The 20,577-nt window shown below is 41.9% G+C and overlaps 1 protein-coding gene across 1 annotated transcript; it reads left to right on the forward strand.

Moving 5' to 3' along the window:
* Nucleotides 1-276: 276 nt before the first annotated feature.
* Nucleotides 277-13,680, forward strand: LOC116328772 (RLA class II histocompatibility antigen, DP alpha-1 chain-like). Its single transcript, XM_031750641.2, has 4 exons — nt 277-420; nt 842-1,090; nt 12,186-12,470; nt 13,353-13,680. The coding sequence occupies exons 1-4, from the start codon at nt 357-359 to the stop codon at nt 13,478-13,480; spliced, it is 726 nt and encodes a 241-aa protein (XP_031606501.2). The 5' UTR covers nt 277-356; the 3' UTR covers nt 13,481-13,680.
* Nucleotides 13,681-20,577: the final 6,897 nt, after the last annotated feature.

Raw genomic sequence — 20,577 nt, forward strand, 5'->3', positions numbered from 1 at the left:
ATAATGAGGCAGGAGGAGACTATTCTTCCTCTCAGAGCATCAAAGAGGTTTGATGAGATCACCTCTGCAGTTCTCCACCAGGTGTCCTCAGTGTACCAGCACTCCCAGATCACCTGACCACCTTTTCCATGTTTCTTTATCAGATCTTCAATTTCCACACCTGTGATCGTCATCACGGTCTGATCAAAATGCGTTTTATTATAATGTAATTATTAATCTCAGCTCTGTGTTCATGTCCCTGGTTCCTCTGTCTGCCTGGAACGTGATGATATCATGTGGTCCCTGCTCTGTGATTGGCTGCTGCGTGTGTTCGCCCTCATTTAGAGAGTGTGAGAGTCACAGAGCTGCTGCTGCTAATGAAGATGAAGGTGTGGGTGCTGCTCCTTGTCCTCTCCTCGGTCCCCTGTGTCTCTGCTGATGGTGAGTCTCTGATTCACTCATGAACTCTTGTATTTTTACCCTTTCATGCATTAGTTACTAAAAAAAAAGAACTCGGCTTGCACATTTAATATATGACCGTAACTTCACCAGCTGATTACTTAAGACATATGTAACTGGGACACTGTATGTCTAAATATGAGCTTTTCCACAACAAAAACATATTTGCTCCGCAGAGTCTAACAAAAAAAAAAAAAAAAAAAAACCCTGAGAAAACACAAATATAAAATGTATATATTTAACAAAATATATGTTGTTTGACTAATAGGTTAAAAAAAGACTTTAATGAACTATATATTTAAGGATTAAAGCATCATGGTGATGGATGGTTCCTGAGAGACTCACATTTGCTTTGAGTCAGGACTGAATAACAGACACTGAATGAGCTCTCTGATCTCCTCAGGTCTCCACGAGACCAGCTCAGTCAGTGGCTGTTCAGATAGTGATGGAGAGGATGTGCTGATCCTGGATGATGAGGTGGTCTGGTACGCAGACTTCTACAACCAGAAAGGAGTCGATTCTCTGCCAGCCTTTGCAGATCATCCACACTGGAAGGACGGAATGTATGAACAAGCTGTGGTTAATCAACAGATCTGCAGATATAACCTGAAGATGGCTCGTACGGCTATGAAGGACTTCCCCAAACAACGCGGTAAACACAAATCATCAACCACACAGTCCACATGTAAAGAGCAAAAATACATTTCCAGCTTGGGAGTAAATACTGTGAACATTTCACTCTGTTAAAAAGATAAAGGAAAAAAAAAACCAAGAGCTTTATGGCAGATAAATCACAGGCTGACAGGTTAGATCAGTGAGGAGTAGTGACTTAAACATGCTTTAGTCAAACTACTGTGGGACATTCAATCCATGGAGGAACTGTTTGGTTTTCAGGATCCGACCGTGTTTGAGTGTTTAACGTTGGCTAATTCTTCCAAAGGCTGCTCTGGTATCTCAGTTTTTCATTTTCAAATGACTTTATCAGCTGATGTTACTGTCACGGTTCTGGGTCATTTTGACCCACTACTGCACTAATTACCTACGACCGACAAACTCTTTTAAATCTTCGACCTTTTTACCATCAAAAATTGGATTCATACCGGAATTTAGGATACTTTTCCCATACTCGAACGGACTCCTCCGCCTGTGCGTACTATTCGCCGTTCTTTCCATTACACAAAAAACGGCATAGAAAGCGGGGCAGACGGAGTGGTGTTCGCGTTCGAATCAAAGCCCATTTAAAAGCACTTGGAGTGGTTAATTGCCGCTCCATCTCAGAAGCTTTTTGGCTTTCTCAGTATACCCTCAGACAGAGTCGCTATCGATGGATTCACTATGCCGGCCAGCTAGCCCCAATGGTACAACCAGCAGAGTTTCCACTCGGTTGGAGTTTGAAGCGGGACACTGGAAGAGGAGTGGATTACACCAATCTCCGCCAGCTGGGACGTGCATCTAGGAGTGACACAATCGACGTTCTTCGGATGGCACTACTGAATACTAGGTCACTGGCGAACAAATCCTTTATTGTTAATGACTTTTTCCTAGCCTCAAAGCTGGATGTTTTGTTTTTAACGGAGACCTGGATCCGCCCCGGTGAGTCCTCTCCCTTTTCGGAACTTCTCCCACTAGACTGCGCCTTCTTTAACACTCCTAGGACTGTGGGCAGGGGTGGCGGAGTAGCCTCGGTTTTTCGAACTAAACTCAGAGTGCGACTATTGCCCTCTGCCTCATATTCCAGCTTCGAAGTACAACTTCTGGAGCTGCTTGGTTCCTCTCGGACTCTCTGTGTGGTAGTGTACCGCCCTCCAAAATGTATTAAGGATTTCATCAGTGAATTCGCTGGCCTTCTAGGATCTATCCTCACGCTTAATGATCGTGTTCTTATTTGTGGTGATTTTAATATTCATTTATGTTGTGAGGCTGACCACCTCGCCAAGGATTTTTTATCCCTCATTGACTCATTTAATATTACCCAGTGGGTTAGACAACCAACTCACACTAAAGGGCATATGCTGGATTTGGTTCTGTCGTATGGCCTGGATATTTCCATCACTGACATTAAAGATGCTGGATTTCGGACCATTTCCCAGTTATGTTTAGCGTCCAGTCATGTAACCTGGATCTGAACTTTGAGGGCCCACAGTGCCTAACACGCCTGATTAATTTGGAGTCTGTTGCCCTCTTTTCCGAGGCTTTTGCTAACACTGTTTGCTATGATGACCTTAGTAATGCTTCCCTCTCGGTTGATGGTTTAGTAAACTTTATTTCCTCTACATGCTCCTCCATTTTGGACACTGTAGCCCCAGTTAAGACCAAACGCCGTAAAATCTCCCGTCAACCCTGGTTAAATGAATCTACCAGTGCCCTCAGACGTGATTGTCGCCGAGCCGAGAGGAAATGGAAGAAAGATCAACTCCAAGTGTCTTTAGACATCCTGCACATGAGCCGGTCCAAATATCAGAAGGCCGCTAAAATGGCTAAAACGTCTTTCTTGTCAAATATTATTGCAACTAACAGTCATAACCCTCGAGTTCTATTTAAAATTTTCAACTCAGTGGTTAATCCCTGCCCCTGACGTCTTGATAGATGCCTCCCGGCCCTTTGTGAGAAATTTTGAACTATTTTGTAGATAAAATCTCACTGCTAAGGGCTTCACACCCCTGATTATAAATCATGCCCCAATCCCAGTATGTTCAGCTGCCTTCCATCAGTTTGAACTGGCATCACTCACGACGTTAAAAGAATTAATTAATACCCAGAAAAACTCTAACTCTTTGCTTGACACCATCCCTTCGCGTATAATTAAGGAGGCGTTCGATACTATTGGGCCCTGTATCCTAGCTTTAATGAACTTATCACTGTCATCTGGCTGTGTTCCGACTGCCTTTAAACATGCAGTCGTGCAACCAGTTATAAAGAAAGCTAGCCTTGATCATAATACGCTAGCGAATTACAGACCGATTTCTAAACTTCCTTTCTTGTCAAAAATCCTAGAGAAAATAGTGCTTCAACAACTTCAGACTTATTTAGAGAGAAATGGTCTATATGAAAAATTCCAGTCTGGATTTAGACAGCGTCATAGTACTGAAACTGCTTTATTAAGGGTTTTAATGACCTGCTCCTAATTACTGACACGGGCATCCCGCAATCTTAGTCTTACTGGATTTGACGTCAGCATTTGATGCTGTTGACCATGATATTCTTTTGACAAGGCTTGAACAAGTAGTTGGCCTAAAAGGAACTGTCCTTACTTGGTTTAAATCGTATCTCTTTGATAGGTCATTCTCAGTCATGATAGGAAAATATTCTTCCACACCTGCTCCCCTTCGTTGTGGTGTCCCCCAGGGCTCGGTGTTGGGCCCTGTGTTGTTTTCCTTGTATTTGTTGCCATTGAGTTCAATATTTGCTAAACATAATGTCTCTTTTCATTGTTATGCGGACGACATTCAAATTTATCTTCATTTGACCGGACCTCGTCCTCCCATTACATCTTCTGCTTGACTGTTTAAGGGATGTTAAGGAATGGCTATCACAAAATTTTCTTACACTAAATGAGAAGAAGACAGAAATTATTGTCTTTGACAGAGATACATCTTCAGGACGGCTAAATGACATATTTGGTCCTGTTGCTAGTCATCTTACTGACGCCGTTAGGAACCTTGGAGTCATTATGGATAGCTCATTTAAATTAGACAAACAGGTATCTAGTGTGGTTAAATCCAGCTTTCATCAATTACGTCTAATTTCCAAGGCTAAATCTTATATTCCCTACAAGGATTTGGAGAAACTTATTCATGCCTTCATTACTACAAGGCTAGACTACTGTAACTCCTTGTATATGGGCCTACAACTCTCCCTCCTTCAACGACTGCAGCTAGTTCAAAACGCCGCAGCTCGCCTTTTGACTGGCTCAAGAAAGTATGACTCTATTACTCCTGTCCTGGCAAACTTACACTGGCTCCCCATTAAATTTAGAATTGATTTTAAAGTTTTACTGTTTACTTATAAAATTTTAAATAATATGGCACCTGATTACCTAGCTGATCTTCTCTGCCTATATAGCCCCACAAGAGCACTAAGATCATCAGACCAACTGCTCTTAGTGCAACCCAGGTCTCGCTTGAAAACCAGAGGTGATCGTGCCTTCGCCGTTGCAGCACCTAGATTATGGAATACACTTCCTTTCCATATACGCGCATCGGATTCTATTCAGTCTTTTAAATCTCGTTTAAAAACATACATGTTTGACATTGCATTTAAGGTCAATTAGGGCAAACTGCATCCGGATTGCATTGGATTATGTAACTATTTTATTGTATTTTCATATTTATAGTTTTATTATACTTGATTTTATCTGTACTATGATCTTATGGAAAGCACTTTGGTGTACTTCGGTCTTGAAATGTGCTATATAAATAAACTTTGATTTGATTTTGATTTGATTTTTCTGTTTCTCATGTTTTGGTGTTTTTCTAGATTATTATGTATGTTCTGATTAGTCAATGATACTGTTTTGATTATGATTATGATTATTATTTTAGTAGGTTTTGGTCAGTGTCAAGTCTGTCTCTCTCTGTCTAGTCCGTGTCTTAGTAAAGTGTGTTCTGTTTCCTGTTTTACTTTGAAGGATCATGGTCTTGTGTGATGTCAGTGTGTTCAGTTTTACTCCTTCCTTGTCTCGCCAGCCTAATTTCTCCCAGCTGTGTCTCCCTCCTGTTTCCCATTCCTTGATTGTCCTGTGAGTATTTAAGCCCTGTGTTTTCTCCTGCTGTTTGCTGGTCTGTCTGTGTTTTCTCCCCGAGTCTCTCTGTGCTCCTCTGTGCTTTATGTACCTCCGCTCTCTGTCTCCTTGCGTTCAGGTTTGTTGTTTAATTCTTAGTTTTTCCCGGTTTAGGTTTTCTCAGTTATGTTCTCGCCACCCTCGCCTTTCATCGTTTGTTCTTCTCCACAATAAAACTCAATTGTTTCATTAAAGTCAGTGCCTGCCTTTGGGTCATTACCTCACCGCCACACGTCTGCCCTCGCAGCCGTGACAGTTACAGACTTTCCATCACCACTGCTGTCTCCATTACATCAGCTTTGCTGTCATTATCCTGACACTCAGGTGTATTTGGCTTATTATTGCCCCCCAACAAAGTCCAGGGAGGTAGCCAATCAGGTCAGCTGTTAGTACTGATTAGGGCTATTGCCCTGTTGTAAAAGCTGTCCTTGAGTCTGTTTGTCCGCAGCCTCAGCAACCTGAATCTCCTGCCGGATGGCAGCAGCTTAAACACCTGGTTTAAAATGCTGCCATCTGGCAGCAGCTTAACATGATCAACCTATCTCTAAAAATCGGCTATATACCACAGGCATTCCAGCTGACAGTAGTTAGACCGTACTTAAAAAGCCAACTCTAGACCCAGTGTTCTTAGCTAATTATAGGCCAATCTCCAACCTTTCTTTCATATCAAAAATTCTTCAATGAGTACCGCATTTTTCGGAGTATAAGGTGCACTTAAAATCCTTTAATTTTCTCAAAAATCGACAGTGCGCCTTATAATCTGGTGCGCCTTATGAATTCTGGTTTTGATTACTGACCTCGAACTGATTTTATGTGGTACATGGTGCTCAAAAATCTGTCAAAAAATGTTTTAGTATGACTTATGTACGACTTACGTTAGCATTACGGCTAGCATAGTCAGGAGCCTGGCGGAGTAATCTGGGTCCAAAACTCCGCCCGCTTCAGGTCCCAAAGTCAAATGAACACTGCGGCATCACTGAAAGTTAAAAACAGTCTAAATTCTTTCATCTTTAATAAAATGATCAGTGTTGCTGCTTTACCAGGTGTAAAAATTAAGTTTAACATTCAGGCATCCATGAAAACAGAATTTATTAAATTTAACAAAGTTAGAAGTTAGCAGGAATTTAGCTCACTAGTTTCCACTTAAATATGATATACCATGTTCTAACTGAGAGATATCTAGAAAAAATTAAAACGTACAGCTCTGCTATCACTTCCAACATAAATGAAGACAGAAAACTAAACAGCAGTGATGTTTGTAGGGTTACTGAAGTTGGACTAGCTGGTATATAATGATGTGCCACGTGATCGCTAGTAACACAGTTATGTTAGCATAACAGAAACACAGTGAAGCTGGTTGATGAATGCTAACTTTTTTCCACTGGATAAAAGTTAACGCAAGGCTTTTCGATGGTTAGGGACAAATGCAATCCCACGTCAGGATGCTGTAAACGGGCCACACTTCAGTCAGGAGAACAACTGAGATAATCCATCCACAACACGAGGTTAGTCATTAAAATACTGCAACAACATGGGAATAGAGCAGCTGCGAGAGAATTCAACATTACTGAAGCAATGGTACGGAAGTGGAGGAAGCAAGAAGAATGAGTAAAGTTTGACTTATCTGACTGTTTTGTTTCGCTTAATGCACCTTATAATCCAGTGTGGAATGGAATGGTTTATTTGAAGAGTTTCAGTCAGGTTTCAGAGCTCATCACAGCACAGAAACAGCTTTAGTGAAGGTTACAAATGATCTTCTTATGGCCTCTGACAGTGGACTCATCTCTGTGCTTGTCCTGCTAGACCTTAGTGCTGCGTTTGATACTGTTGATCATAATATCCTATTAGAGCGATTAGAACATGCTGTAGGTATTACAGGTACTGCACTGCAGTGGTTTGTATCATATCTATCTAATAGACTCCAATTTGTACATGTAAATGGAGAGTCCTCTTCACACACTAAGGTCAATTATGGTGTTCCAGAGGGTTCGGTGCTAGGACCAATTCTGTTTACATTATACATTCTTCCCCTAGGCAGCATAAATTTTCACTGCTATGCAGATGACACCCAGCTCTATCTATCCATGAAGCCAGGTAACACGCACCAATTAGTTAAACTGCAGGAATGTCTTAAAGACATAAAGACCTGGATGGCCGCTAACTTTCTGCTTCTTAATTCAGATAAAACTGAGGTTATTGTACTCAGCCCTGAAAATCTTAGAAATATGGTATCTAACCAGATTCTTACTCTGGATGGCATTACCTTGGCCTCCAGTAAGGCTGTGAGGAACCTTGGAGTCATTTTTGACCAGGACATGTCCTTTAACGCACATATTAAACAAATATGTAAGACTGCTTTCTTCCATTTGCGCAACATCTCTAAAATTAGAAATATCCTGTCTCAGAGTGACGCTGAAAAACTAGTTCATGCATTTATTACTTCCAGGCTGGACTACTGTAATTCTTTATTATCAGGAAGTCCTAAAAACTCCCTGAAAAGCCTTCAGTTAATCCAAAATGCTGCAGCAAGAGTCCTGACAGGGACTAGAAAAGAGAGCATATTTCTCCTGTTTTGGCTTCCTTCATTGGCTTCCTGTTAAATCCAGAATTGAATTCAAAATCCTGCTCCTCGCATACAAGGTCTTAAATAATCAGGCCCCATCTTATCTTAATGACCTTGTAGTACCATATCACCCTATTAGAGCACTTCGCTCTCGCACTGCAGGCTTACTCGTTGTTCCTAGAGTATTTAAAAGTAGAATGGGAGGGAGAGCCTTCAGTTTTCAGGCCCCTCTTCTGTGGAACCAGCTTCCAGTTTGGATTCGGGAGACAGACACTATCTCTACTTTCAAGATTAGGCTTCAAACTTTCCTTTTTGCTAAAGCATATAGTTAGGGCTGGATCAGGTGACCCTGAATCCTCCCTTAGTTATGCTGCAATAGATGTAGGCTGCCGGGGATTCCCATGATGCATTGAGTTTTTCCTTTCCAGTCACCTTTCTCACTCACTATGTGTTAATAGACCTCTCTGCATTGAATCATATCTGTTATTAATCTCTGTCTCTCTTCCACAGCATGTCTTTATCCTGTTTTCCTTCTCTAACCCCAACCGGTCGCAGCAGATGGCCCCGCCTCCCTGAGCCTGGTTCTGCCGGAGGTTTCTTCCTGTTAAAAGGGAGTTTTTCCTTCCCACTGTCGCCAAAGTGCTTGCTCATAGGGGGTCATATGATTGTTGGGTTTTCTCTGTATTTATTATTGTGCGATCTACTGTACAATATAAAGCGCCTTGAGGTGACTTTTGTTGTGATTTGGCGCTATATAAATAAAATTGAATTGAATTGAATTCACTTCTTACTGGGATATGATATGATGATAATGATCTTCTTATGGCCTCTGACAGTGGACTCATCTTTATGCTTGTCCTGCAAGACATCGGTGCAGCATTCGATACTGTCAATCATGATATTCTTCTAGAACGATTAGAGCATGCTGTAGTTTCACGGTCACTGAACCACTCTGAACCAAACCCTCACTCTCACACCGCTTTAGTTGTAGGAAGGCATACAAAATGTTCTGTTACTGTAGGGTCTACCTTACAATACAAAGCGCCTTGCGGCGACTGTTGTTGTGATTTGGCGCTGTAATACTGAAATAATACTGAATTGAGCTGAACTGATGAAGTGTAGGCTTACCTGGACAGCTCTGGGTTCACCAGGCATAGACCCTCAGTGTGGAATCATGAATCCAGACTCTAGTCTCCCCGTCTCTGCTGCAGAGATTTGGTCCAGGTCACGCAGCCCGATTGATCTTGAGTCACAGTTACCCACTCCACAAACAGATCAATATTTAATAGACAAGATAATTGATAATTTACAAATAGCAAGTGGGAGGAAGTAAAAACTGCTGATACTTGAGTGGCCTGTTCTTTCAAATCTCGTGCATCTCACACCTCTGCCCTGTCATTCCATTGAGGACCAAAACCTTGAGTGGGCGGTACCATGACAGTGGGTGTTTGATCAAACCTATTAAAATATTTATTTAGGTCATTCACCCACCCCAAGTCTCCTGCAGCCTGGGGGGTTGGTTTTTGTCCTGAGATTGTCTTCAGGCTGTTCCAAACCCCTCTGATGTTTTTCTGTTGCAGCTGCTCTTTCATCTTTCTCCTTGAGGAGAGCCTTTATTTCAGGATTTATCCATGGCTTGTTGTTAGAAAAACACTGGACCTTTATGCTGGGTACAGTGTTGTCCACACAGAAGTTCATGTAATCCGTAATGCAGTCTGTGATGCTGTTGACGTCATCCTCCAAAGGGCTGCAGAGGTTGTCCCACACAGTAGAACGGAAACAGTCCCTCAGGGCCTCTTCAGTCTCTGCCGACCATTTCCTTACTGTGTGTTTCGGTTCTCTGTGTACTAGAGGTTTATACACAGGCTGGAGATGAACCAGGTTGTGATCTGAGCCCCCAAGGGGAGGGAGAGGTGATGAGCTGTATGCCTCCTTGGTGTTGGCATACAATACGTCCAATGTTTTATTGTCTCTGGTGTGGCAGGTGACATACTGGGTGAAGGTGGGGAGAGTGGAGGACAGGGAGATGTGATTAAAGTCCCCAGAGATCAGGAAAAGGGCCTGAGGGTGCTGTGTTTGTAGTCTGCTGGTTACAGTCTGCAGGACCTTACAGGCTGCTGCAGCGTTAGCAGAGGGCGGGACATACACAGCTATCACGCGTGGGATATTGGCTCACTCGGCAGTAGGCAGAACAGCGGAGGCCCCAAGGGCTAACAGCTGATCCCTGCTGTATTATTATTACTATTATTATCTAAGTATTATTATTATCTTACTATTACTATCTCACTCTTGAGACAGGGCATAAACAGGAAAGCCTGTTTATGCCCTGTCCTTATCTTCAACGCCATCCCCCGTTCTCTGCTGGCCATCGGGGCAGGGGGACTGGGAGGAGGTGTTGGCCGTCCAATTGGGATCTGGGATGCGGGGCCTCCCTGCTGCTGCGGAGCCGGGGGCGGTCTGCTTGCCTCCACCCTGATCAGTGCTGAGTATTTGTATATGTGTGCATGAGGGTGGGAATGCATGTTTGCGTCTGTGTGTGCCTGTTTGTCTGTGTCTATATGTCAGGTCGGGTCTTAGACTCCACCTCTCTGGGAACTCCCAGGCCCTCCAAGTATGGAGGCCTATCTCCCCTCACCACACTCCCTGCCGGTGGCTGATGCCCTCAGGGGTTGGTGGTTCTTGGTGTCCAGGGCTGGGCGCTCAGGTATGTACCAGCTCACTCCCGGTGGCTACTTGGCGGGGCCTGGTGCCTGTTGCTCGGTCAGGCCTCTAACGGGGCGTAGGGGACCCTCGGGCCTCCGGCCTCTGGGCCTGCGGCTTGGTTCACTCTGGCACAGCTGGCTGCCGGCAGAGCCGGCGGGCACGCCAGTGCAGCCCCCTCTGTCTTCTGCTCCGTGGCTGCTGGGTGACCCCTCATCTTGGGCTCTCCTCAGCTCTTCCCAGGAGGGTGGCACGGATGCCCCTCCGGTGGTACTCCTTGGGCTCTCACACTCTGGAGCCTCTGGATGTCTGGAGCCTGGATCTCCTCCATGCCTGCTTCATGCCCTGGGGGACAGGGCTAAAACTCTCTACACCCTCTAGCAGACCGTTACATGGGGAAACCTTTTGAATACAAGCGCGCTGAGCCACACAGGTGTGCACACGGGTGTACACTGTTCATAGACATAAACTACACCTTACTTTCCTGCTACCTCAAAGCACATTGTGCGCTGTCGGTCCTGCGTGCTGCACAACAACATTCAATATTTAGTATTTACTGCTGTTTACACTTAGCTAGATTAATACGATGGTGTTGTGTTCATTATGTTGCTCTCTTTTTTTGCTTGTTTTCCCTTCTTTTTCTCTCAACAGGTGATCCAGGAGGGTTTTTTTTGTTTTGTTTTGTTTTTTGTTTTTTGCTTTTTTAAGTGCCCTTTCTCACTGTCCCTCTTTCCCTCGGTTTTTCTTTTCCTTCATCCTTTATTTCTCCCTTTCCTATCCCCTAGTCATGTCTGTCCCGTCTGTAACAACTGAAAATAAAATAAAATAAAGAAAAAAAAAATTGCCCCTTGGGGAGAAACAAAGTCTTTCTGATTCTGATTCTAAAACAATGGGAGGTTGGATCTCCATGGACTTATATAGATTGATACTAAGATTTATACCTTTATTGTTTCACAGTGGGTTAGAAAGGGAATGCTCACAGTTTAGACTTTAATTGCAGATTATAAAATAATAATCAAATCACATCAATTCTAATTATTTAATTAACCCACTCTGAGCTAATGCTGAAGTTGTTCTTATCTCCGGGGGAGAGGTTGGTGGTGAGATAGGCACTTCCAGTAGTGTAGGTATGTTCCACCTCAGTGTTCTGTGTTAATGGAAATAATCAGGAAGCTATGATTCCCTGATAGATCTCACATCTTTTCAAAGTTACAATCCACGGGGAGAACAATAAAAGGCTTAAGAACCTACAGTAAATGATGGACGTCCAACTCTTATGCTTCCTATAGAATGAAATACCGAACCTACAGAATATATATCCTCTTTAAATCTTTCCTGATTTCATAAATCAGTTCTTGCACATTTGTGTTTGTTCCATATTCTGGAGAAAGTGCAGGTCATCAGCAGAATCTTCTGTTTTTTCACACTTTCTTTGTTTTCTCATCTTGTTGTTTATAAGCTCATTATACATTTTATTCAGTTAGTATTTGTTTATTATTTAGATCCAAAACTACAACAACACTCATGTCAAAAAAGTTTTTCATTGTAAGGTTACAAACTAATAAATACTGGAGTTAAAACAGAACTACCACAGAGTCCGTGCAGGTCCAGTACATAGTGACTCCTCTTCGTCGTAACGCTGGTGTATGTTGAGTGCAGTGTGTCTAGTGGTGTTGTGAGTAAACTGTATGTGTTTGTGCACAGATGCTCCTTCCAGCGTGAACATCTACACTACACTAAATGTGGAGATTGGAGTCCAAAACACTCTGATCTGTCATGTGACTGGTTTCTATCCTGCTCCCGTTAAAGTCACCTGGAAAAAAAACATAAAGAAAGTGGTTGAAGGAACCAGCATCACTGTTCCCTTATCCAACAAGGATGGTTCCTTCAGCCAGACGTCCAAACTGGACTTTGTTCCAAAGGGAGGAGATGTGTACGCCTGCATAGTGGAACATATGGCCCTGACCCAACCAATTACCAAAGTCTATGGTGAGTATATTGTTAAAATCTCCCAATTCTTTTAATCTTTGGGCTGAAGGAAGGACAATACTCGGTGTATAAATGCTCAATCAACAATATTTTATTTCCATATAATTCAACACTTAAGAGCATAAGAACCATCATGATGGGGAGACCTGCCTGCAGAGGGTCACAGCAAGTCTCAAAATGGTGACGGGTTACTCAGCTTCTTATAGCCTCTAGTAGCCCCCACCTAGTCATAAAAAGCCTAAACATTCACATTCTTTCTCTCTTACGGCGCCTAAGTTATGACCTCGGCTCCCTGTCTTTCTGCTCTCTGTAAAGGTGGGGGTATGGAATGTGGTCGTCTCTTCTATTCTAGACACAAGGTCTCCTGCACACAACATTCTCTTCATGATTCAGCAGTATGAAATGTCAAGAAACAGTGTAACACATTCAACAGTGTCGAGTAATACAGGTCAATCAAATAGATCTAATGATTTTCACACTCTTTTAGGTCAGAAGTATAATGCAAACTAAAACTACATACTGATCACACACTCTATATTAAGGGGTATAATATGATCTACAGCAGTATCATAATTCAACTACTTTGATTACAGATATAAGGTAACATATGATAACAGAATAATCTCACAATATCAAGTTCAGTTTACTTTACAATGTACCAATTCACAACAACAGTGATCTCAAGGTGAGTTATATTCTAAGGCAAAGGCTCAATGTCTGCAAAGCATTGGAAGTGTGCTCAATGATCTCTAATAATATCATCTGAAGTTAAAAAACAAGCAAAAGCAGAAACTGTTGGTCCCAGCACAGAGCCCTGTGAGACTCCATGACTGAGTGACTGTTTCCAGATGTGAAGGTTGACGTCTCTCTCTGTCTCTGCAGCTGTGGAGGACGTTGAACCCATTCTGGGACCCATTCTGGGACCTGCAATATTTTGTGGAGTGGGTGTGACTGTCGGGGTCTTCGGCGTGGCAGCAGGAATCTTCCTCTTCATCAGAGGGAAAAAGTGATGCTGATTGGTTCATGCTAATGTTTGAATAGAGGTAGACACTGTCCTCTGATGAACTGATTTTTATATGATTCATTACAAATGAAACCTCTGGAAGAAAACTGTGGCAGCAGGTCACAATGATCTCAGACCCTCCTCATCCTCACTGGGACTGATTATTGATGTGAACCAGAAAGAGTTTCATGGCATTAAAGATTTACTGAGGAAGCTTTGATTTCATTCTTTATTCTTTCAGTTTGTTTTTTTGAATGTTTTTTTTTGGAATGGTTTCATGCTGTTTGCATTTAGTGAGCTGATTTTTCTTGTGTGCAGAATGAAATGGTAAATGGCCTGTATTTGTATAGCGCTTTACTAGTCCCTAAGGACCCCAAAGCGCTTTACACATCCAGTCATCCACCCATTCACGCACACATTCACACACTGGTGAATGAAGATGAAGCTCATGGGTTTTTGAATTAAAAAACTAAATGTTTCTTCTCGATGTTAAATTATTTCTTTTTTATAGAGCAGCAAAATTGAAAAACAAAATAAAAATCTGGTTTAAAAGAAGGCTGATAAAAGTAATGTAAGGCACGGGAACCTGAAGAAACTCCTTAAGGGAACAAAGGACAGCTCCTGTAACATCAGGAAATACTCTGATTACATTTTAAGAAAAGACTCATAACAAGTCACTGACTGAGCCTGAACCATATTCACATTGGCAAACTTCCTCAGAACCCTCTCAGAGAGGAATAATTCAACATAAGTTAAATCACACTTTAATTAATAAACAGTGTGACAATAAACAGTGTAAGCGCAAAACATAAACAATAACTGGGCACATTTTTGTTGTGTGGGGATTTTTTTTTTTCATTTTTTGATATAGATTCTTTTTAGCATGTTGTGATCTGCTCAGCGTTTGCATTAAAGCTGAGATGTATTTTAGAAAAATGCAGAGGAAGATAAGATAAGATAAGATAACCTTTATTAGTCCCACACATGGGAAGTGGACAGTGCAAAGTTCAGAAATTGAAGGAGGAATACAAAATAATGGTAAAAATGGCCTGTATTTATATAGCGCTTTCTAGTCCCTAAGGACCCCAAAGCGCTTTACATATTCAGTCATTCACCCATTCACACACACATTCACACACTGGTGATGGCAAGCTACGTTGTAGCTTAATAATGACCACTGATCCAGCCGGGTGAAGTTAGACGAAGATTTAATGACACACGTGCGGAGAGATCCAACCCTGTTCGCAGACAGCATCAGATCCCTGTCTACCAATACTCAAACAAAGGTTTTATAGGGTAGGGGTAATACAGCCCCCTTCATGCATAAAGCAGACACAATACAGCGTACGTCAACCCAAAACCACAAACGTTCAGTTGACTTTTGACACAGTTTAAAAGAACATCGCGTCTTCGCCTCCATGCAGGTGTCTTCCCCCACAGCTCGTCTCACCGCTGTCGCTTCTCGCTGGAATCAGCAGATCGGTTTCCTGAAACAGCTCGGTCGCATACGCCGGCACTCTTGCAGTTATAGCAAAATTAAATCTGACCTCTTTACCACAAAATGAGCCTACTACTATGCGTATGTATGTGTGTGGTTATGTCATAACCACAGTTGCACTCTGTCTCACCTCTCACCTCTGCTCATAACCTTTTCCCCAGACAAAGGCCAGCACGTACACAACTGAAACTGATATGTGTAATATATTGAATAAATGTCTTCCTTAAATGGTACTACTTAAAACTTAATCAAAGAATGTAAACAAATAAAAGATAATAAAAATAACCTGATATACATGTCTTGTAAGCGTGTGTTGCAATCCTTCCACAGCTCCAATCAAACTCACAGTAGATTGGCTGATCATAACGCCAACCAAAAGTTTCTGACCCTCACTTGACCAAGGACCGACAGCTCTTTAATAAGCACAAAATGCAATTGTGTATAAATGCTTATAATCATTTTCATAACCAAAGTTTCAAAGGTTGCCAATATGTTTGCTCATCCTAATATAGTCTAAAAGCAACCCCAAGCAAAACAGATTAAACTTTCACCTATAAATGATTCCCCCTAACTAAGTGTGTGTGTGTGTGTGTGTGGTTACGTGTGTCTATGTGCTAACCACAATTGCACCCCATTTCACCTCGCCGACTAGCTCCTGACCTCTCACCAGACAGAGAGACAGAAGCCGCTCTCATGTATGTAATAACCGAACCGAAACTATGTATGTGTACTCTACTGAATAAATGTTTTAATCAAGAACCTCTACTAAAAGCTTAATCAAAAGATATAAAAGTATAAAAGATAATAGCATCATCGAAACTGCTCCTCAGACTAACTTTCACTCAGATTCTGGTTTCGGTTTCACTTCCTGCAAAGCATGTAACTTCAAAAACATGTAACTTCCTGTCTTATTTTGGCACAGAGTTACTCTTTCACAATGCAGTCTGCATATAAACATTTAAGATTATAAATTCAACTCAACAGTTTAAAGTGGTTATAACTGCACCTGTAATAAAGCTTAATTGGGTGCCAATATGTTTAAACATCTAAATGCAATATCAATATTAATAATTAATGGAATGGTAATATGATTATAAAAAATAGCAGCAAAAATAGCCGTAAAATATCTTTCTACTCTTCACACAGTCTTTTAGGGTATGTCTCTACCAGCTTTGCACATCTACAGACTGAAATCCTTGCCCATTCTTCTTTGCAAAACAGCTCCAGCTCAGTCAGATTAGATGGACAGTGTTTGTGAACAGCAGTTTTCAGATCTTGCCACGGATTCTTGATTGGATTTAGATCTGGACTTTGACTGGGCCATTCTAACACATGGATATGTTTTGTTTTAAACCATTCCATTGTTGCCCTGGCTTTATGTTTAGGGTTGTTGTCCTGCTGGAAGGTGAACTTCCGCCCCAGTCTCAAGTCTTTTGCAGACTCCAAGAGGTTTTCTTCCAAGATTGCCCTGTATTTGGCTCCATCCATCTTCCCATCAACTCTGACCAGCTTCCCTGTCCCTGCTGAAGAGAAGCACCCCCAGAGCATGATGCTGCCACCACCATATTTGACAGTGGGGATGGTGTGTTCATAGTGATGTGCAGTGTTAGTTTTCCGCCACACATAGCGTTTTGCATTTTGGCCAAAAAGTTCCATTTTGGTCTCATCTGACCAGAGCACCTTCTTCCACATGTTTGCTGTGTCCCCCACATGGCTTGTGGCAAACTGCAAACGGGACTTCTTATGGTTTTCTGTTAACAATGGCTTTCTTCTTGCCACTCTTCCATAAAGGCCAACTTTGTGCAGTGCACGACTAATACTGTAGATCTCTGCAGCTCGTCCAGAGTCACCATGGGCCTCTTGGCTGCATTTCTGATCAGCGCTCTCCTTGTTCGGCCTGTGAGTTTAGGTGGATGGCCTTGTCTTGGTAGGTTTACAGTCAGTGGCGGTCCTAGCATGTTTGGCGCCCTGGGCGAACATTCCCTCTGGCGCCCCCCACCACACACACACACACACACACACACCAACACACACATAAAACATATTAAGGATTGTACATTAACATAAAACTGTTGTTGGAACCATACTGAATTTCACCAGAGAAACACACACACATATGAAGAGAGAGAGAGTATGCATAGTATGCAAACAGCTACCGGACAGCCATCATAATTCGTCATACAATGACAACAGGACAAATCAACAATGGACAATGACTACTTAATATTAAAATCTGTAACATAATGTATTGTTTGGAGTTTAGTCTGTTACTGTTACTATTTTTACCATTTCTTCTTGGAGCAACTGTAATCCACATAATTTCCTTAGGGGTTGATATTAAAGTATTCTGACTCTGATTCTGTTTGTGTCCGGATACATGACCTGCCATTATCCAATGACACATCTGCTTACCTCTATCTTGTGCTCGTTTCTCCTCCTCTTCTTTACTATTTTTTCTAAACTGAGCACCTGATGGCTTTGAACTTTTCTTGTCCATCTTGGTTTTAATTTTGCACTCCAGTATGAACACAAGTCCCCCAACTCGAGGATCACCACAAAATAACCTAACAGACCTACACCTTAGTTCACAGATTCACTTTGTCTAGGGTTTATTTCTGGGATTTCACACAACCCAGGATTCAAATCATGAATAGATAATGGGCTTGGATTTACATCATTATGAATGAAATGTGCTCTATTTGGAAGCAGCCGGCCCCCTCCCCTTTTGATGGGTTATGTGTGTGAGACTTTAAATCATCAAACTGTAAATTTTAAATTATTATTGATCCCTTTACCACGAGTCCTAAAGTGTATATTTATTTTCTTACTCTTCTCATATTTATTGTTTGTTTACTTGCACTGCTGTAACTGGAGCCTCGTCGTCTCGTCTCTCTATATACTGGACTGTATGTAGCGGAGAAGACAATAAAGTTTACTTTGACTTCAGCAGCGCGCAGGCGCACCGAGGGCTCTCGTGCTCACTTTTCGCGTACAGAATTTCGAAAAAACATCGGTGCAAATTATAAGTCTGTATCATGATGTCTGGTGTTTTCGTGTTTGTTGGTTTGTTTTTATTTTGTTTTATTTTGCGAGTTGGTTATTAGATGCTGCTCCAGCCACCCGCCCCTCTCCTCCCTGTGCCACAAGCAGCAGGTGCACCTCGCAAACGGAGGGCGCCCTTACTCCCAGCAAATGGGCGATAGAAAACCGATCGGTGCCTATGCCATTCCCAATTGGCTGATGTCGGGGCAGCATGAGCATTTTTTTTGTTTTGTTTTTTTTTGGCTATGCCCTTGATGCCGCCCCCCACCACGATGCCGTCCCGGGCAACCGCCCGTGTTGCCCGTATCAAAAACCGCTACTGTTTACAGTTGTGTACAGTAGTTGTTAACTACTGATTTTATCTACTGTTCTGATTTAATCGACTGTTTTTTTTAAAAAATCAATTTCAAATCATGCTTTTTAATTGTTTTTATTTTTTAATGTCTCTGTAAAGCACTTTGAATCACCTTGTTGTTGAATTGTGCTATATAAATAAACTTGCCTTGCCTTGCCTTGTGCAATACTCCTTTAATTTCTGAATGATGGCTTGAACAGTGCTCCGTGGGATGTTCAAGGCTTGGGAAATCTTTTTGTAGCCTAAGCCTGCTTTAAATTTCTCAATAACTTTATCCCTGACCTGTCTGGTGTGTTCTTTGGACTTCATGGTGTTATTGCTCCCAATATTCTCTTAGACAACCTCTGAGGCCATCACAAAACAGCTGTATTTGTACTGACATGATGACAGGTGCACTCTATTTACTCATTAGCACTCATCAGGCAATGTCTATGGGCAACTGACTGCACTCAGACCAAAGGGGGCTGAATAATTATGCACACCCCACTTTGCAGTTATTTATTTGTAAAAAATGTTTGGAATCATGTATGATTTTCGTTCCACTTCTCACGTGTTCACCACTTTGTATTGGTCTTTCACGTGGAATTCCAATAAAATTGATTCATGTTTGTGGCTGTAATGTGACAAAATGTGGGAAAGTTCAAGGAGGCCAAATACTTTTGCAAGCCACTGTAGTTTGGACACCGGCAGTACTGCTGCGGGACGCAGCGCTAACAGCTGATCCATACGGTAAACAAAGGATCCCTGCACTGGGTCCCCAAACACGGGTTTTTCTCTGTTTTTTTCCAAAAGTGGAAAAAAACAGAGAAAAACGACCAAGACTAGCACAAAATGGTAGAACATGATTGCAGAGTCTAATTGCTAATACTTTAGTTATGAAAAATTCCGAGAAAATAAAGATGAGAAAGAAAGAAAGAAACTCAGAATGAGCGGAGCTGCTGTAACAGGCTGCCACACGGGGGGAAGGGAACCAACAAAACAAAAACAATAAATTAAAACAACAACGACAACAAAAGGGAACAAAGTGCACAATGTTAGCTTACAAATTACAAGCTGAGTAGCAGGGATGTTGAACTCCAGGCCTTAAGGCCCAGTGTCCTGCAGGTTTTAGATATCACCCTGTTTCAACACACCTGAATCAAATCATTTGTTCATTTACAGGCTTCTGGAGGACTTCAAGACATGTTGAGGAGGTAATTTAGCCATTTGGATCAAGTGTTGGATCAAGGACACATCTAAAATCTACAGTTCGACACCTGTGGTGTAAGGTGTTCTCAGCTTCCACAACAACCAGCCAGGCTCCAAAGACTACCTGATTCAGTTTTGTGTTACTGAGTGCTGAAAACCCGCGTCAGCAGCTGGTTGGTCTGTCTGAGCTCAGATACTGAAAAGTCCTTTTGTTGACTTCACATTGAGAGTTCAGAATATAGCCCCCAGACTTCAAACTACAGTTTATTTAATCACCTTCAGGCCATGACACTGTTAATTATTGGTTTTATAAATTCATTGTTGGGTCGCAAATTTTGAAGCCAATATGATAACCTCATTCTGCCAATGATGTGGAGGTCCAGCTTTTCATATCCAATTAGATCTTCTGGGAAAGAGTAGAATTTTTAACAAAGAGTTTATTAAACAATGTCATATGAACAGCAAAATGGATTACATACATTAAAGCAAAACAACACATAGCAAAGCAAGCAAAGCTAACCCTGGTGTAGAGCCTTTTAGCACAAACAGCAGAGACACCCAAAGTGAAAGACAGGAAAAAAAAGCAGGTCTGGCATGTCTGACCCTCCTTTATAGGAGGCCCCAACCGCTCCTCAAGCTGCTATGTAACGTTCCATTCCTTGCTTTTTACTTCGACTGTATTAATTTTAAACTAATAAGTATTTTCTCAACTCTACAAATGTCAAGATTACCCCAATTATCAATGTAAGATGTTTGTTAATACTTTTCCCCAATCAGTTATCAATCCTTCCTGTACTTTGTTCCTTTTTTAATCTGTGACACTTAAATAACTTTCCGGGAACTACTCCACAAATTTCCGTGCACTATTCCCAGCATCCAGCATCTTTAATTGGGTCCCTTTGACAGTTTTATGGCCAAAGTGAGTCCAAAAGTCTGCAAATCTACAGATATCAATCCAAGTGTGGAACAAAAACAATTAATCCTCCTGACAACTTTGTTGGGTTTGCTGCCAGAAGTAGGC

This window comes from Oreochromis aureus, linkage group 3, assembly GCF_013358895.1.
Source record: "Oreochromis aureus strain Israel breed Guangdong linkage group 3, ZZ_aureus, whole genome shotgun sequence".
NCBI lineage: Eukaryota > Metazoa > Chordata > Actinopteri > Cichliformes > Cichlidae > Oreochromis > Oreochromis aureus.

What these genes read in the sequence shown, in the direction of transcription:
- LOC116328772 (XM_031750641.2), top strand. Translation starts at nt 357, where the DNA reads ATGAAGATGAAGGTGTGGGTGCTGCTCCTTGTCCTCTCCTCGGTCCCC. An exon ending in CCCCTGTGTCTCTGCTGATG is followed by an intron (nt 421 to 841) that starts GTGAGTCTCTGA and finishes TGATCTCCTCAG; the next exon opens with GTCTCCACGAGACCAGCTCA. An exon ending in GGACTTCCCCAAACAACGCG is followed by an intron (nt 1,091 to 12,185) that starts GTAAACACAAAT and finishes GTTTGTGCACAG; the next exon opens with ATGCTCCTTCCAGCGTGAAC.